Raw genomic sequence first — 20,374 nt, 5'->3', positions numbered from 1 at the left:
TATTGAATTAACTAAATAATTATGTGCGGATTGTAAATATTTAAAAAAAAAAAATTGGGGAAAAAACATTAAAAAGATTTTCAATTTAAGGAATAATGTTGTATTTTGGATATTTAAAAATCGTCTTCTTGCTGCCAGCCATCTTCATCGGACAAAAATCTTCTTTTGGCTGAGGTGTTCATGTAGGGCCTCAAAGCCCATTCTGTGTCTGCCGCAGCCTCGTGCTCCAGAGTTCCGAGCTTGATTTCGTACAACCGTAACTGAAATCTTGGTCCGATTTCCTTCAGATCTACATTCTGCTTATCCCTAGAATACGTGTGATGTCGGAATGCAATGTAGTCATCATGGTTGGCAAAGGTGATCACCCTTTTGCTGTCCTCTTTGGGCACCTATTGTGAAATTAAAATTAGACCAATCAATCAAAAGAAAAATTTGCACATTACAGGAAACAAGTATTTGAGAATGTTGGTCACTCGATTTCCGAGTTTGCTTTTGAAATTGTGAAACACTAAGTGAGGATACTGCTCGGTCATGGTGCCAATGTCCGGGACGTCGTGCCTCATGATGACGTCGCTGAGAGTGAAAAAAGCGGTCGGCCCGTAAGGCAGGTGGCACACAACCAGGGCATCGGGGACACCCCTGTGTTCGTGTACGACGATGAAGTCCGTCACGTTGTTGGCTCGACAGGCGTGCATCAGCTGCTTGATTTCGTAATTACCTCGGTTCATCCTCTGCGAATTCGGAAACACCAAACGCAACTCTTTGACGAACATTTTCAGCCTGGACGAAGGGTCTCGAGAAGTGGTGATCATCACCTAGAAATGAAACAATAATCAAGGTTTAGGAAAACTTGGGCAAAATTTCAGTGACTCAAACCTTCGGGTCTTCAACTCCTGCCCAGCGGTATTCGTCGTCCTCGTGGGTGCCGGCTGCTCCGCCGGTTTCATCGCCCACGACTGCGGCCACCTGCGGCCCCTGGTCCTCCCAGTCCAACTTTTTCTGCAGTTGAAGTGCATCTCTTTTAAGGTCGGTGTGAATCGGCAGGTTCTGCTCCAAGCTCTTCTTCAAGCGATCCTTTTTGTCTTGAATGCTCTTCCTTTTGTCCTCAAGGGACTTCCTGTACAAATACTCTCGCCTCAAACGAGCCTGCCGGCGCAACATTATTTTTCCTGTAAAATGATCAATTCTGTTCAAGCATTTTCGGAGATATATTTACTCAAGATTTAAAAAGATTGGAGACTTAAATGTTATTTACATCTTACCTTCAAATTACAGGGTTGCAAATAGTAAAATAATTGGCGAATTGTTGATTTACCTCGTCTCGCTCGTTCCCAGCAAATTTATTTTCTTGGCAAAACGCAAAACACACGTGGGAAAATTATGTTTTAATGTTTTGGTGAGAGTGTAGCTATTTGCCACCAGAGGCGCTGCTGGAATAAAAAGCGCAGAAGCGGGAACTTGCAGAGAAAGGAACTTTTTTGCATGTGTTTGTATGGAATTGATAAATGTCATTTAAATTTAAATGATTGGAAAAATAAACAATTATTATTATTAAAAGATGCCAACCTTATGCGATCGTAGTTCGTAGTACAGTATCTGATTTCCTATCTCTATAATACAATACACGTAATATATAATTGGGAATAATATATTTTATTATAATTATATACAATTAAAAGTACTTTTGGCCACTTAAATGAAAATTTCGAAAATTTCAAGCTCTTGTTTAAGAAAATGAAAACGCGTTGAAAGAAATACAGACGGGCCTATCTTCCAATTTTCAGCCAAAATATTTGGCATTTTGGTCCTTCTGTCCTAGAAAATATATCGAGACTAACTATTTTTTGTGTCTTTAAATAATCCTAGAAGAAATTTAAAAATAATCTCGTTTAGAGATATGAATAAATGTGTTAAGACAAATGGCGAAAATTTTATAAATGAATATCAGGCAACTTGCCCTTCGTATAAAAACTGCGGGTTGCGTATTGGGTATCTATATACCTTTAAATTAATTTGAAAATAGATACAGATGTACAATTCAATTTCAATTTGTTTTATTCTCTACATAACAAGTCAAAATAACAAGAAAAAAAAGAAATATGCAAGTCATAAAATTACATTTACATTATCGGCAGCCAATCCTGGTGAACAGGTCACTAAAGCTCATGGATAATTTATGCATTCATTTTCATTCAGTTAGAGAATAAAAATTAAATTTCTTAGGTTCCATACCTGAATAATTAGAGCTCTCATTCCTTTCATAATTTGGTTATAATATTGATAAAACCGGATAAAACCTTTTATATTACAATATAAGAGATTTCCACTGGATGAGAACTTCTTGATTTTATTCTGCCGTTGAGGCTTCTATCATTTGCTCAAATTTTCTTCTAACAAAATGCGTTGCATATTTAGAATCCAATGCAATCGACGCGTGCACATCATGGGGCAATCGCACATTGAACAAGCAGACACAATAAAACAATGCAGCTTATTGAGCCACAATCAGCTTGAAGGAGGCATCAGGCGGGCGAACAGGCCACGCGCCTGATGCGGAAACCTATCAGAATTTTAAACAGGCTGATGTCACGCAAGAAGCCTTCAGTCTGTGAATAATGTGAATTTTATTTGCCATGGCCATAACTAAGTAAGTTCCGCTGGAAAGGAAAATCATTTTAATTAAAAATCGAGATTTTATCATGAGATAAAATTAACGTGGAAAGAACAAAAAACCAAATTGGCTTTTAAAAAGCAAATTGTGTGGAGCGCCTGAGGTGCGTCGAACTAAATAATTGAACGCAATCGCTTTTGCAGGTTTAGAGTGTTCTACATGATTTGGTTTTCGGCGGCTCGCTTTTGCAATAAATACACAAAGAAAACTCATTATCATACATTGCTTCGGTCACTTCTTTTTTGCACAGCACGCTCCACAATGTAAAAAGTACCTGAACCATATAAGGAGCTACTCTCGGGAGCAAACGATTTCGCGGCCGTGTGCTGGCGCTTGTAATTGTATTCGGCGCAATTGTCCTCTCGGCGGTGCAACTTTTTCCTCGTCTCTCTCGGCGCGGCACCAATTCGAGACCGGTGGATTTTTTTTTTGTCAAATTTTTCCCCACACGTTGCCATGAGCGCGCATATTGATGAGCTTTCCAACCCTTTTTGTCATACGCGCTGCGTTTTATTTGCTCAAGTGACGAACCACATTTTTATTTCAAGCACGACGCTGAAGAGATTTCCATCGAGATTAGTGATTTATCTATGTGCCTTATTTCGGTGACTGGTGAAACATACCGCGCTCGTGCTCCCAACACGCGATATACAATTTTTGTATTACTTTGAATGAAAAAAATCTTTTTCGTTGGTTCGCGGTTTGATTGTCACTATTCGATAACGTGCCGAGCTGCTTTTTTGCTTGAGCAAATCGTTTCTTTTTCTGCAGATTTGCGAGAAATTGGTTGGAAACAATAGAGAGGACCTTCAAAAACTATTCTCCTTTTCATAGATCAAACTGACTGATTGGATTGTTTAGTTTGCACGGAGAAAATTTTCTTCCGACTGCTCGGAAGGTTTTTCTGAGTTGTTCTTTTAAAACGGAACATAGTACAAATTTGGGAAGAGGCTTCTGAGTGCAATCTCGGCGTGTATTTCTGAGCTAGCTCGGAAAACCTTTCCAAACTGGCCAAGAAGGGTTTTACGATCTAGCTAGTATGCTCAGGTACTTGAAACCTTCCGAGTTGATCAGAAAGGCTTTCCTATCTCCTCTCCTCTGCTGCTGGAGAGCTATTTCGTACATTGCTTTCCACTTTAGTTTGCTACATTTTCTTTGCATATATATATCTTGTAGGTATATTAGGGGTGATATTATACATTGAAAAACAGAAAAAATATATAAGTGTAAAATAACAATTTTTATTTTTAAAACTTCGTATAATATATTACAACGAGAGCACAAAATTATTTAACACAGGCAAAATTTCACATAAAATAGACAACAAAGTCCAACTAAAACATGATTATTATAAATATTTCCATAATGTGGTGTTGTGATAGATTTGGAAACAATTCTTAGCGTGCATTAGAATACAAGAAAAATAGAAATAATAAAAAATGTAATAAATCAAAATGTACTCAACACATATCTTCAGCGCCTTTGTTTGCTCACTATATATGCTGCTTCCTCTTGATGTGTAACATTTTTCACGCGTCTTCACCGTTGACTTCTGAATAGCTCTTGATCTGCTGAATTCCCGCAGTTCCGTTTGGTTTTATATGTTTCCGCAAATAATCTAAAACAATACGAAATAATCATCAAACTTTTAGTTTCAATTTTAACACAAAATGTTGCACTAAGAAGATAAAAAAAAATAGGAAATGAATACACACCTTTTAAAAAGAATTCAGCGGCCGAAAGTCCAGCAAAAACTCAAGCGCGATTCCGATTCTCAGCTTCTTTGTTAACTGCTGTACCCCTGATGCTGCGTTTGGAAAATGTGTGTTAAAATCAATTTTAGATCCAATTTAAAATTAAAATTACCTTTTTAAATTTGAGCAAACCACGACGAGAGCGTCCTTTCTAACTCACAGTCGGAGAACAACTGCCACTGTTGGACTGTTGCTGCCCAAAAGTTCGTTGAGAGATGCTTCTTTTCAAATTTTGACGGTTTCAAGTAATATATTTCCTACTATATTGGTAATATTATCAAACCACACTCAGAAGAACTTTACAATGTGTTGGTAAGATGCACTTTCTGAGCTAAGTCAGAAAGAATACCACTTTTCTTATTTGCTATCAGAAAATATTTCCGAGCTAGATCAGAAAAAACGTTTCTCTCCGAGTTGCTTGGAAGCATCTTCCAATAGCTTTTTTCCCACTTCGGGTCGGAAACATTATTTTAGCAAATCAGAAAATGTAACAGAGACTCGTAAAAAACAAGACCTTTCCGAGTTCAGTAGGTAAAAATTTTTGTCCGTGTGGTGTTTGGTTGAATAGCTTTGAATTCTATGGTAGCTGTTTTTACTTCAAACACTCCAATAATTTTATTGCTATGAAAATGTTATTTCGCTAAAATTAAAAATTAGATGATATATAACATAAAATACAACAATAATATTTCTATTAATAGGAACAAAGTCAATTTTAAAAATAAAATGATAATTAATTAATGACAAAATTGAGGCAAATAATTATTTAAATTTATTATTTTTATCAGATGTATTTGAAATTCCTTTTGATATGCAAAGTCGCCTGATTTCAGAACAACAAAAGCAACAATAAGCACAACCATCTGTTATAGAGATCTCGGCACCAAGCAAGGCACAAGTCATGTTACACATATTTTATTTTATAATGCACAGCGAGGGGCAAATAAAAGAGAATACAAAATAATGTGCGGCGTCGTGTCCGCAGCGCTCTGAATAATAAAACGCATTCCAATACTTATTGGTCCTCGTGGCGTGATTATTATAATTTCTTTCATCCGAGAGTCGATAGACGTATAAATATATTGTTATTATCATCATCATCATCGTCTTTCGAATGGCATGGCATGAACATGTGAAAATAAAAGAAGTGTCGATGCTCTTATCGAGGTCATAACAATTTGACACCCATTTATTTTTTCCATCTTGATTTTATGCAGAGCGCACGTGTGAATTATTCTTGTCTGATGATGGAGCTGTCATTGCTCGCGCCTAACTTCGTAATTATTTGTTGCGCGACGACTTGCACATCATTTTATTTTTATTATTGACCGGCGAAGAGACTCATTTGCATATACATCCTGAAAGCACTGCCCTTCAAATGTGTAATAATAATGTTTAGTTAAAAAAATCAATTCTTTTATAGAGAGTAAAATGTAAAGTATTAAATTAAAAAATTCAATTATTTCAATTTATTTTTATATTTTTAATCACATTTTATTTTGATAAAAAAGGTTAAATTCTTTGAACATGTTTACAAGCACATTTCCAGATAAAAACTAAAATCCAGTTTCCCATGCATCGAAGACAACAAAATAAATTTGAAATCGAATATTATGGGAACGGCGCTGGACCATTCCTATAAACAGTGGCACCATCAGTAGCGCATTCCTGGCTGTCTCATTTTTTTTCCGCCGCTCCAGCAACCGAGAGACTTTGCTGCTGGAAATAATAGTTTTCGGAAACAATAAGCGTCAGTTCACGAAAATAAAAGCGCCAGTCAGATTTATGTGCCTGCGTTTTGGGGAAGATTTTGTTGGTGCCCATCAAGTTTTTTCTGTCAAATTACAAAACGTATTGAATAACCAGTTTTTGTTGCGGGGCGCCGGAGCCGCGGTGCTGCTGGGAAGAAAAGGAGCTGCAGACGCTTGTTTTTGCATCGCCGGATTTGGAGATAAAATCAGTATGTGCGTGGCGACGGCTATTTTACGTACGAATTTTAATCGTCAGTACCAAAAAGGAGCCGTCAAATTTTCGCACGGAACAAAATCCGCTTCTTATCGTTGCCTTTAAGACATGTTGTGTTTTGATTTGGGTGTTTCTTCTCCAAAATTAATATATTTTTAAGCTTTTTATTTGAAATGTCACAGCTTTAAATCAATGTAAATTAAACAAACGAAGTGAAAAAAATGAACTTTTTCCTTGTTTCATTTCTGTTTATTTTGCATTACATAAAAACGCGCAGTTCATTTATTTATTTATTTTTTTCCATTCTTTGTTGTTGTTATTTTTGATTAAAATTTCGACAACTGAAATAAGCCAAAAAATATATGTAATAAATATTAAAATATCTATGACAATTTTTCATAGATTATCATAGATATTATAAATTTTTATAATAAAGAAAATGAAGAAATAAAAAATATCTGAAAAAATAGGTTTGTAAATAGCAAAATATTTAACATTTTCTAATATCAGCGTTGGGTTTTTTCGAATGGACGATTTGGTGTGAATAATTATTTTAATGCTTAAATAGAAAATTGCAAAAATGAAGAAATAAAAATAAAAATTATCTCAACAAAATATTTTTGGTCAACAGTTTTCGTAGGGAGTAACACAATATTATTTTTATATTTCAGTTAAAAAAAGCTTAATTATTCTATAGTGTTCAATAAAACATTAAAAATCAAATCAAAACGCGGAAATTAACTAACAAACTAAATGTTAAAAATATAGTTATAAAAGTGAAGGCTTAATTATTAATTATGATTAATTTTTGCAGAATAGCAGCAATTGTGTAGTTAGTCAAAATCTGTCCTTTTTAAGTATTTTATGAATCGAATCAATCATGAAGAACAATTTTGCTTTCCCGGTGGTGATTCGTGCTCGCCTGCAGTAAAGTCCCGGTGCGCAAATCATCGAGGAAAATAACAACGCGTGCATTTATTTATACACATCTCGTTGGGCGCAAAACTCAATTTGAGCAAACGACATGACTGTACGCCCGCGGCCTCTACACGGAAAATGATGTGTGCTCCAATTTATGCGCGCGGACTCGCGTTTTCGTTCCGTTTATTTATTTGCGAGGAGCAGTTCTGATTGTTATTTCACCGCAGTTTGGCCGTAAAACAAAATGAGTCGTGCTCGCCCACGGGGAAAAGAGCCGGAAAATTCGAGTCGTGACTTCTGCATGCGGGTCCACTCTGGCTTATTGAGCCTTTGCCATGCTCGTCGAGAAGAAGAAGTTGTACTTTTAGTGCCACTCTCACGGCCGAGGTCAAACACCCAAGCAACCTTTATTCTCCAGCGGGTCACCACTTGATATTGTGCTTCATGCTCTTATACTTACTTCTCTCGCGCCGCTTTTGTGTCTTATGCCCGCATGAAAAAAAAAATGTGCCCGCGCGCTCTGTCCGCCAAAAGCTGCCGAACGGTACAATATTTTATGTTGTGCGCCATTACCTCTTGGCCATTGTCAGCCAGACTGCAATAAAAACAGTCAAGAATATGCTCAAGTTACTTGTTTAAACAATAAATATAAGAATGTTAAAATAATTATCAAATATTATTATTTTTACCAATGTTTCGACTCCGACAAAATCAAATAAAATTTGAAAAACAAAACAGTTCAATTAAATTTCTATCATATTTAAATGATAAATAAAGAAAACAAAGTTCTATGTGCAAATTTGAGTGCCTCAATATCTTCAAACATTAGTATTGTTAATTTGTTAGTGTTTTTTTGTATTTTTCTAATTTTCAAAATGAATTTTTACGTGGATTCAGACACTGAAACCAATGCTCTGAAAACGAATTAAAATATCCCATTTTCAACTTTTATTAGAAATTTTAATTCCTTTCAAAACCAATTTGAAAACCACCAAAAAAACATTAATTTTTGCCATTTTAATTGAAAAATCAAGACAAATGACGTGGGATCTTGGAGGTTTCTGAATGCAAAATTTGGTTAGCGTATAATTCATGTTACTTCGCAAAAAACTTTAATTTTCCCAGCCATTTTGCAAATACTTTAACATGCAATGTAAAAATTGAGAAATCTTGTTCATCTCTCATTCGCTGTATGTATGTTTCAAATCTGGCAAAAACCCAATAATCCAGAGTAATAAATATGTTGGGCCGAATGCGGAGCGAGATTGTGAAAAAAATTCGAGCCGTTTCGAAAAGCCAAATAGGCCCTCGCGCTCAGTTGGATTTGCTCTAGATACGATCAGCAAAGAAAAGGCATTTAGCGCTGTACTTTTAGCCACTCCATCGGCCTCTCTGGCCGAGGGAGAAAATTGATGCCAATCTCTACAAGACAGCGTATTTGCATTTTAAAAATTTATTAAGGCAGAGAAAAATAAGCAGTCCATCGTCGTAAGTTTTTGTCCAACGCAAAAGACGATTTTGTTAAGATAGGCCGAGGAGAGAAATCCGCCTCTGGTGAGATGTTATTTATGCATATTTTTATTTTGGCACGCTAAGTAGAAAAACGCTTGAACGTAGATTTAAAAAAAAAAATCCTCGGACGTTTTCGCCTAGAGACGATTCGCTTCCTATGCAAATTCTCTGGCAATTACGATATCTATTCTAAACCTCAACCTATAATTTGATCAAAGTTGGTGGCCGTAAGCAGAGGTTAAACAAAAAATTATTAATGCAAAACGGCTTCATTGCGCCGCTCTATAATAAACTTAAGAGGAGGTTAAACGTTTCTTTTATTTCTCTGCTGCTCTATAGAATCACACATGTAAATTTGTAGATTCTTAAATGCTAATGACATCAAAATATACCTTTTATTTCAGTCGATCGTTTAAACAAAATTATAATACACCAGCTATAAAATACACCTTTTGCTTCTTCTTGAAATATTAAACCTGATTTTTTTGTTTTGTTTGAAGTAAAGAAATTTTTGGAAATAAACCTACTTAATTCAATTAACCAAATTATCCATTTTTTAGCAGAATCCTTTGATTTGCTTGTCCAATTCATTCAGAGCCGAGTTATAAAATATTGAAAATTGAAGCGATTTGTGCATAATCCATAATATTTGACAGCATTTTTATTTTTATCTGGTAACATATTTTTATGAAATTGATCTTCATTTTTTTATACTGTATCCCAAATGGGCGCGACGTCTGACAAGTGAATAAATACAACAATAATAATTTAATTAAAAAAAAATGATAATAAAATAATGAAATAAAGTAAATAATACAAATAAAAATTAAGCTTAAATTAAATTGTATTAGTCAGCGAGCAGCGCGTTTGCTCATGAAATAGGGTCGCAGACCGTGACCGAAACTGGTAGAGCCATTTGTTTTTGAATAAAAACAATTTTTCTGCAACGAGGAAAAGCCCGATCGCTTCATTTCCTTAAATAAAAAAAGTCCGCCTTAGAATTAGTTTTTATATCTGCAGTTCTGCAAAAGAGAAAGTTTGCGTTTAACTGTACAACCCCTAAAAATTTCAAATTTAATTTTCCTCCTATTATCACGGGCTTGACAGCTACTCCAAAAAGAATCCTTTCGATAAAGAAAAACGTCTTGTTTACTCTTTTTCCAACTCGCTGGAGAATTTTTCTTGACCACTGCTCGTAGCAAAATTCTCCTGCTGAAAAAATAAAATAAATCCTTTTCCTTGCACCCTAAAATTCGTGGGGGTGAGGGTGTCCAGCAGCGAGTGATTAGCTGGCCATTATCATCGCATCCATCACGCGTTTTTGTCCCTGCAAAACATGCCAAAGCGACACACGCTGAGCGGATTTTCTTTATTTTTCAGCCCGTCCGCCTGATCTGCTGCAACATTCTGGCCTGGCCTTTCGTTTGACACGAAAAGGAAAATGACAGGTGAGCTGGACTGTTTTATTTTCCGAGCGGGGACAGGTTGTGCCGGTTGTGGCCGAGTGTTTGTTATTCTGAGCTATTTCGCCCCCACAAAATTCCCTTTATGAAAATTTCGAATATGTGCGGTCATGTGCAAAAGCTTCCATCGCTTCCAATCCTATCAGATTTTGAGATGTTGGCGATATCGGCAATTCTAGCGGTGCTCTTTTCAAGTCCAGTCCAGTTAAATTGGCAAAAAAATAAATAAAAACGCTGGTTTGTCAAGAAAATTTTAAATGATTTTTTCATTATTTACTGAAAGTTGATTAGATATTAATGGATTTTTTTGCTAAAGTTATGAGATCAACAATATATATTATTCTGATGTCAGTTCATTTGATAATTATAATTTCCTAATCCTTTCTTAAATAACTTTAATTTAATTGCATTTATTGTAAATTAGCAGAAAACCAATCAAAAATTTCATTTCAATATCAATACATAAGAGAAAAGTTCAAATTCATAGTTTTTAATTGAAAACAAAAATTATTAGTCAACTTCACTTTATTCTAATTTGGTTTACGACTCTGCCAGACGTGTATCTGGATGAAGACATTAACCTTAGGCGCTAACTCATTAATCAAAACAGCACCCAAGTTGTGTGTCGCGCATGCAACTGATTAAAACTGGCCCGCATCTTGTGCCAGCCGCCCAAAGCGCATTAAAATATTAAATATCCCAACTGCCGCCGCCCATAATCTTCTGGCTCTCGAGTGCAGCTTGAATTAAATACCCACGACACAATAATTATTTTAACTCGCTGGTGCTGAACTAATTTTAAGTAGAAGTAAAAGTTTCCATAAAATTTCTCTACCAGAAATAATATTAAATTTTATACTATTTCATCTATATTACAAATTTAAATTTCATCTTCATGCAATAAGTAATTTAATTAATAAAATTCTTATTTATTGATATATTCTTTTGCATCAAAATTTGTTTGATGAATTTTTGTAATTTTTGTAGGTCTGAAAACGTATGACGTGTCATGCAGGGCGATGCAGGGGTGGTTTTGAAAAGAGAAAAAGAAAATTGACGCCTTTTATGAGCGCCGCAAGTCTGTCATCTTATCACTTTTGTCAACTTCCAGGAACGTTTGGTTGGCGCGTAGGATGTGCCGCGCCATACAGATCTTTTCGGCTCCTTTGTCTAATTAGGACATTTTTCTTGGTAATCAGTGTGGTCTGCCTATCTCCATGGCAGTATTGGTTTTCCTTTTGAAACTTTTTAGGAACAAGCAGCGAGGGTCGGTTAGCAAAAAGTTAACAAGAGATGCCGCCTAGGCGTTGCAGGAAATAATTAGGGGAGGAATTATGGCGCGAAATCTTTGTTAATTTTGGTATGAAACAAGATATTTAGGCAGTTTTAAATTCTGTAAAAAACTCACTTTGATTAATTTAATTTCTTTTTATAAATTAATACAAATAACTCAACTATAAGTTTCTGAAATGGTTTATCATGTCAATTTGTTGTTATAAATTTGTTAATAATAATAATGAGTATTAATTCAATTCATATAAATTTAAACAAAAATCAATTTATGCGAGCATCTTTTTTACGTCATGAAAATAAAAATATAAAAATTAATTTAGTTTATTTTATTAAATTTTAGTATACATATATGTTGAAATTATAAATTTCTTTAAAAAGTAGCTGCAAGAACTCAAAAAATAAAACATTTTGTAAGTCATGTGTTGTCCGCATGTTGTGATGTGCATCTGAGAGGTTCCCTTATTATCTTCGATGGGCGCGGACAAGTGAAGGAGATTGTGCAAAGCCAATTACCAACAACATGTTGCCCTGGGTCAAATATTTTCTGCCGATGTTCATCCTTACAAAAAGTCAGTTAGAGACGCGCACAAAGTGTCATGTTGCGACTGCGTTGCTTATTAACGAGGGCCGCGGCGATAATTAACCTCAGCCGTTCGTCTTGTTTTCCAAGTGCGCGCCGCGCCGGCAGTCGCCCGTGGCTTCGAAAACAAAATTAAAATGCGTTCCTAAAGCGAGAAATGTTTGGATTTATATGTCATGCGTGCTCTGAGTGGCCTGATGACAACACACGTGTGCGACTGCAAACTTAAAAAAAGCTGTGGATGGAGCAGAGAATATCTGGTTTCAAAAATAATTTTTGGTGCTATTTAGTATTTTTTCATCCAAACGTATAAAAGGGCCGAATTCTATCAAAATCGGTACATCTGATATTTATCTCACAAATAAAAAAAAATCGATAATTTGAATTTTGAAAAAAAAATATGATTGGGGAGGCTTGGAAGGGAACAATGTAGATTTGTCTTATGGAGAGCTTTGACAATGAAGAAGAAAATTATTTTATTTAATTTTATGATTTTTGCTTAATTTTATTTAAAAAAATTTAATACAAAATTGGGTTTAAGTTTTTAAAATATTAATTATTTTTATGTTAAAATTTAAATAAAAAAAAATTATAAAAAAAATTAATTTTTTTTTTAATATATATTTTTAAATGGTATTTAATTTGCATTTTATTTGCATGTTTTTTAATAAATATTTCATTTAACATTCTGCTTAAGAAAATATTAAAATTGTACTTTAAATAAAGTAGATTTTGTGATTTTGAAATTATTAATTTCTTCAGTTCGCAGAAAACTTCAATAACATAATAATTCAATTTTAAATTTTTGTAAAATTCTTGCTAATTTTGAGTTTTGCTTCCAATTTTTGTATCCACAGCATTTATGATTTTGTCGGTAGGACAGGAGCTTCAGACACTATTGTCTTTATGAGTGCGTCTGCGTCTGCATTGTCAGTCATGATGTTTAAAGCGGCGGCGCGCAACTTTGTGTCGCCGACGACGCTTTTGATATTCACGATCAGACTTTCAAGCTCGAAAGGAAGTGGCAATTTTATCTCGCGGCGGCAGCGGCTGCGTTTTCATATTACTGCTTGTGACGCGCATAAATATGATAACCCTTTGCTCGGCGGCTCGGCCGACCAGTTGCTTCTCATGAGACCCCGATACCACCATGAATTGTTAATTAACATTTTTACGTTTCCATGTAATTAATCACAGCCGATGCGGCCGCGCGCCGCCTTGATTAATCCGACCCACTTGGATAAAAAAAGCGGTTCACTGTTTCGGAAAGGTCTGTACCTCCTAGGGTCGCGTGCGAACCTGCCAGGCACACATCGCTGCTCGCAAATGGGTGACGAGAAAGAGAGAGCCAGGGAAGCCAGCCAGGTGCCGCCGCCGCACTCAGGTTCCCCTACCTGCTGGCTCCATACCTGTGGCATGAGATTCTTTTCAGGTGCATAATTTGAAAACATTAATTATCAAAATAAATATGTGATTTTTTAAGCACCAAAATATTTTTTAAAGAAATTCTTCAGCTTTTAGTAAGTTTTATTCCTTTTTTGTGGGTTTTATTGTATAAGCAAGTTCCTTTTATTTATATTTTTAAGAGGATTTTACGCGTTTTTTTCTGAGACTTTGTGAGAACAACTTGGCAACTTGGCTTTAATGAATGGAATAGATACCAAAATTTTAACTTTCAGCTAAGAATTTGTTTTAAAATGACTCTCAGAAAATCAAAAACTATATTAAAACCCAGAAAATTAAGGAAAAAGAGTGAGTAGCTTTATAATTTGTGTGAATAATTTTAATCATATAAATTAAATCCACACTAGCGTGTAATTTATTAATATTCGCTATTTTATTCGCTTTCGGCAAATTGTTACAGACATGCATAGATTCAGTTATGTTATATTTAAAACTATTTGTTTCTTAAAAATGAAATTAACAAAACGACACTCCTTTTGCTGCAATTTAGCTTGATATATTTACACAATACCAATTATTTAAAAATTAATTAATATTATTAAAGATAATATTAAACATATTTTATTAAATAATTATATTATTTATAATAAAATTTATATTTTTACACTTATTTTATACTATATTGTAGAATTTTAATAACTATTTATAAAGACTGTAAAAAAAAGAGCTTAGATTTTCTTGAGATGTAAATAAATAAATTACCCTCTCTTATTTAATCATATTATATAAATTGATGAAAACAAATTGCTCTCTTTTCTGCTCTGATTCATGTAATTATTATATTCAAATCCTTATCAGGTTACTTAATTAGACTTGCTAGATGCAGATGAAAAATTATGACTAAGCCAAAGCCATTGAACCTTTTTAATTTTCCGATAAAACTTCAGAGATCCAAAAGACACAATATCCGCCTCAGTGAGTCACGATTTACTTGTTTTATTCTATGGAGGAGCTTTTTAAAATTTCCCTTTTCAACTAATGGTTTATTAATAATAACAACAAACGAAGAATAGCATAATTTCTTATTTCAATAAAAATTTAATTGCCTGAAACGAAATAGAAATTATTTTACAATTCGGTGCAACAAGAGTGGCGTGTGTGTGTTATGAACTATGCGCGGCTATGCTTTGCCTCTCCTCTCGTCGCACCTGTGGCTCGATTCACCTGACTAGGAGTGCGTGGGCCGAAAGAGGCAGCGAAACGCGACCTGAGCGTACCTGAGCGTGCCAGGCTTTCATGCGCGCGGTGCGGGTCTTTTGTAGTTCAGGTGGACCTGAACGGCGGCGAGTGACGCACCTGACTCGCGGCGGCGGCGAGGGGGCCGCTGCAGGTGAATGGGGGAAGCACTAATTCCACATACCGACGGGGGCGCACAAAACAACACAATGGCCACGAAAAAAATATTTACTGGGGGGAGTTTATAGGGTCTGCTGATAAATGGGATGCACAAATAAAAATATAAAAAGCAGTGCGCTGTTGTTATCACGCACAACGCAAACAAGATTGTGCTCCGCAGGTCCTCTCCACTTTATTCGTGAATTTTGCTACACGTCGAGCAGAAATGCCTTCTATATTTAAATTTGCAAATGTGGAATGGTAAAAGGTTTTTTATATAAATTATAAGTTTTAAATATACAAAAGAAGAACAATTTGCACACTTCATTATTTTCTTTTGAAATTAATTCCATTTTTATCAAAACTTGTGTTCTAAATTTAAAGAATTTGATGCTTCTATGATTATTGCTATTAATTTACAGTCAATACATTGGAATGCATGGCAATTTGAATTAAAAATAAATTTTTAAGATGTTTTTACGAGGATTTACTGAAACTGTGCGAGAAACATTTGGCTTTAAAGAATGGAAAATACAAACCAAAATTTTGACTTTTAATTGAGGAATTAATTTTTTAAAATGTCTCAAAAATTAATATTTTTTCTCGCACAGTTTCAGTAAATCCACGTAAAACCTCTTAAAAATTAACCCCTGAAACTGCTTTACACTTTACAACACAAACAAAACACTACTCTACACTAAAATTTGAACAGAAAAACACACGCACACTAAAAATTATCTAAAAATAAATTAGTATATTAACAAAAACCGATTTACATTTCACTAATAGTATTTAATTAAGTGCCATATCAAACCTGCAGACCAATTAAGAGTTATTAATAATATTATTAATCGCTTGGCGCTTCGACCAAAACATTTTAAAAGCATTTTAATAAGCACATTCCTCGGTAATTATTCACTTGGTCGCAAATATTATGACATCAGACGCCGTCTCGCTTGCTCGCTCGCTTGCATTAAATAATATGCACATAATTGAAAAGTCGGCGCGCAGCTGCATTTTTGCGCCGATGAATAAATAGTAGTGCCGCGGCCGCCGAGAGAGCTGAACGCCCGCAGCTTCAAGACTTGATGAGCCACGTGCAATTAGACGCCGCCGAGTATTTCAAGCGGCACGCAAGTATTTGCATCGAGGCAAAATGAGAGTAACTATTAAAATAATGAGCAGCAACGTCAGACTTGCGCTTGAATTTTAATTAAATTGGATGGTTGGAATTACTTGCAAATTCCATTACTGAATTCAATTATTTTGTGGATGATAAAATGGAATAAAAATTAACAAAATATTATGAGTTTAATGAGAAAAATTACAGTTTTACTATGTATCAAAACTTTGCTATATTTAAAATTCAATCAATAATTCCTCAATAATTTGTATTATATTTTTTAAATAATTCACCACATTAATTGTTGATATTGTACCAGTCTCTTTGAGCCAATAATTTATAGGTTTTGATCGTTTTTTTTTATATTTCTGGTTTAAAAAAAAATTAATTTCTAAGTTTAAATGAAAAAATTAATTTAATAAATTACTAATTAAAAAAATTTGTATTTAATTTGATCTGCTTTATTCTTTAAAACTAAGTTTTTCTTGAACAGGTTCAGTATAACCACTTAAAAGTTATTAAAAATAAATACATTATTAAAATAATAATAATTTGCTTTATAAATTTTTAAAATCGTCCAGCTGTTTTCTTAATTTAAGAATTTTGAAAATGAAAACACAGAATTCATTTCTGTTTTTAAAATTATAATAGAGAAGAAGATCCTATTTTTATCCCTTTGGTAAGCCTAGCAAGACATCACTGCGCATAATAAGGTTCTGTAAATGTGTGTGCAGGGTGTGCTTGCTTGCGTGTCAGAAATGCGCCTGGCCGGGCCGAGTAATATATTTTTTTGTGCTGCTCTCGGCAGGCCGTGCGTTGAAGAGGGTAAAAAGCCTCGAGGTTGAAAATGCCTCGACCAAATGTGGTGCTCCTAGTGAGTTCTTCGCTCCTGGTATAGGTGTGAGATTTTGTATCAGATTTAACAATTATCCCTATTATCTCGAGTCATCCGCAGCATCCTCTCCGCTCCGCCCAGTGGACCAGACGCACAAAAAAGTCGGGATGGTCGGCGTGCTGCGTTTTATTGTGTGCGCGGAGAGCAGCTCACTTCGGGCCTGTTATTATGAATGTGGTGCGCCTTTTCAATCACTGATGGATGTGAGTGGAAAATGTAAAGGATTGGACAGCACATGATAATTTTTATAAATATGTATAAATTATAACTTGGATTCTATTAAAATATGGTACTTAGTTAGTAAAAAAATAGTCAAGAATTATTATTATTAATTGATCAAAACTTACAACATTAGCCGAGAATTTTTAATTTTGTGGTAGAATTTCACAATCGAGGGTTGATTCATGGTGATTTGAATTTAAAATCGGCGTTTCCTCGATGGGTTTTTGTGAGTTGTTTATTGTTTCAGAAAAAACAATATCCTGCTCTACATGTTTCGGCTGCGGGCTGCAGCCATAATTCATGAGCTGCGAAAACATTTTGACAAAAATTAGTACAAAAATAAATCTTTTTTCAAAAATTATTTTTCTTTCAAATTGAAAATTATCCGTGCAAAATTATTTTAACTAACATTTCTTCACAAAATAATTTTTAACACAAAATTTGACATTTAATTCAAAATATTTTTTAAAAAACATAATTTTTGAAAAAGATTTATTTTGTACTAATTTTTGTCAAAATGTTTTCGCAGCTCATGAATTATGGCTGCAGCCCGCAACCGAAACATGTAGAGCAGGATATTGTTTTTGCTGAAACAATAAACAACTCACAAAAACCCATCAAGGAAAAGCCGATTTTAGATTCAAATCACCGAGAATTTTTAAATTTAATAGCGAAAAAAATTGACAGCCTGCGTTTTTTTAGTCCTCATGATTTTTAAAATTTACTATTTATATTGAGGATTTTCCAAAAAGCTCATACAAATTTTAATTTTATAGTAAAACGCCGCGAAGCTTATAATTTTGGACAATTTATGGGCTGTTTTTTAATTGATGCATCTGGAACGTATTAAAAAATTTGGTTTATTGCATTTATTTAATTCCTCCATATCTTCCCCATGCTGACAGCGCATCTGATCCCTGATAAATGATATTTTTATAGAAAAATTTAAGATGCTGAACTTGAGTATTAATCCTGTCCTGTAAAAATTAGACAATTATAATTTTAAAACAAAATATCACATTTTTGGATTAAATTAAAAACTTTAGTTGAACACAGAAATGTATATGAGACTAATAATTTATATTAAAATAATAATAAAATTAGATATTATAAATATTAATGTCAAATTTATAAAAATTATAAAAAATTTATATTTTAAACAAAATGTTTTTAAAATAAAATTATAAAAATTATATTACAAGTTAAATTTTTATTAATTTATATATTTATTTTTCATTTTCTTTTCTATTTTATTTAAATATATTAAATATTGATTTTTCTACAATATAATAAAATAAACTGTTGATTTTCTATCTTGCGCAATTATGTCAGTTCTAAAGATGAGACTCTTGTTGTCTGATAAAAGTGAAGTTGCATCACCTGAGCCGCGCTGAAGCAAATTTCTGCACCCGTAAGGTTGCAGCCATAGCATTGCCGACCCGAGCAGCTTCCGATTTCCCTGCCAAGCTCCTTCTCGGCGTTGCAGAAAACCCGATCTCTTTCTCAACTTTGAGATGCTGCTCCGCGAGACAGCGTCACTTTTGCGAAAAATACATAAACCGTACATATTATATTATGAACACGAGAGCTGTTGGGCGCTCAGGTTTCACGCGCTTATATTTTGTTTCCATACCTTGTGTGTTGATATTTCTGCAGCTTCAATAAAGTCAGACTTAACGGGGCACGTATATAAAACGACAACAACAACGTTCGCAGAAGTTGAAATTCCTCAACCATGATTGGTGCGGCAATTAGGTAATTTCAACCTTGGCTGCCAAATAAAGCGGCAAAGCGTTGCCTCTGGCGCATATTTTCTACTTAATTTGTTTTTAATTTTGAGAACTGTCGAAATCGCCGCGTCTCATCAGGCTGCTAGTAATTTTCAGAAAAATGTAAGAATATTACATAGAGAAACGACCAGTTTATTTTTAAGCAAGGTGAAGAGCAACTTTCAAACTTGTATTTCCCCGTCACGTTTGCTTCGCGGCTATATTGGAACTGCGCACGCGAACTTTTATTGCATACTCTGAAATAATAAACAAATCTTAACGAATTTGGCTAACTATATCTTTTTATATTATTATTATTGATCTTTATTGACGTATGAGGCGTCACCATGATGTAATTACTCATTGCGACGCGCCCCATTTGCAACATAGTACAAAACAAGTAGAAAATAGAGAGTAAAAAACAATGTATCAATTAGTTGAAAAAACTCTTCTTTGCTATAAAATTTATGTGAATGAACAAATCGCCTCAAACTAAGTTTTCAAAAATCTTGTATCGAGGCTCGAAGCGAATCGAAACAGGCAATTTGTTATACAAGGAAGCCAGACAAGTCAAAGGGTTCTGCTTCGAAATTAACAAAGTCTGAGGATGAACATAGATTAGATTAGATAATAGTTTTATTCATTTGAGCACAAATTTAGAGTCATCAACATGCAAAAAAATACCTCCAAAACAAGTTTATGTTGCCCGTAGAACACGTCAAGTCATTACATGCTAATTAAAATTATGTCCGAAAAATTCGAACGGATCGTAAAACAAATTATCATTCAACACCTTTTTAACAAGTTTCTGAAAATCTTTGCATTTAATTCTATCTTTTATTATATTCGGAAAATGATTAAATATTTTTGCAATCATTACAAGAGGGTTTTGACATGTCATAGTTAATGAGGTGCTTTCAACAAAAAGGTCACAGTCATTGAACACTGCACCTCTCGTATTATACGACTTTGCATTCGGAACATCTTTTTTTAATCTAAATTTCTCCAAATCCCTTTTTGCCCGTGTCTGATAATTATGAACTTCACTTGTTTTTGAAAATAGTGCGGATATTTACGAACAAATTTACACGATTCGAAGAGGTGAATTGAAAAAACAGGCAGAAAGTCAAATGTAGCGAAAAGCGGCCGCGCAGAACAAAGTGGCTCCGTACTGCGCCAATAGCGCTCACCCGCAAGAGCTCGCACCACTTTTTTCTGCGCCAGGAAAACCTCGTCCAGCGCTTGATTCGACCCTCCCCAAATTACAATGCCATAACTCATAATTGACTGACAATAAGCGTAGTAAATCATTTTCAAATATTTCACATCAACAGAACGCATCAAATTAATTTTACAAGACTACTATAAAAATCTGTTATTTATAGTAATAAAAAAAATGTTAAAATC

The 20,374-nt window shown here is 34.4% G+C and overlaps 1 protein-coding gene across 2 annotated transcripts; it reads right to left on the bottom strand.

Annotated features, from left to right (window-relative positions):
* Positions 1–70: 70 nt before the first annotated feature.
* Positions 71–1,444, bottom strand: LOC132194705 (U3 small nucleolar ribonucleoprotein protein IMP4). 2 transcript variants are annotated; one of them, XM_059616159.1, is made up of 4 exons: positions 1,316–1,444; positions 877–1,169; positions 444–815; positions 71–389 (listed from the first exon to the last, which is right to left on the bottom strand). In XM_059616159.1, exons 2-4 carry the CDS (start codon positions 1,159–1,161, stop codon positions 114–116), a joined length of 933 nt encoding a protein of 310 aa, XP_059472142.1. In that variant the 5' UTR covers positions 1,162–1,169; positions 1,316–1,444; the 3' UTR covers positions 71–113. The 2 variants fall into 2 exon arrangements, with proteins under 2 accessions (XP_059472142.1, XP_059472141.1); XM_059616158.1 differs by having other exon boundaries at positions 72–389; positions 1,263–1,421.
* Between the last annotated feature and the right edge of the window lie 18,930 nt (positions 1,445–20,374).

Source organism: Neocloeon triangulifer, unplaced genomic scaffold (genome assembly GCF_031216515.1).
Source record: "Neocloeon triangulifer isolate White Clay Creek 2 clone unplaced genomic scaffold, ASM3121651v1 ptg000008l, whole genome shotgun sequence".
Classification (NCBI taxonomy): domain Eukaryota; kingdom Metazoa; phylum Arthropoda; class Insecta; order Ephemeroptera; family Baetidae; genus Neocloeon; species Neocloeon triangulifer.
Note: the sequence above shows the minus strand (reverse complement) of the source record. Positions and strands in the feature narration are given on the sequence as shown.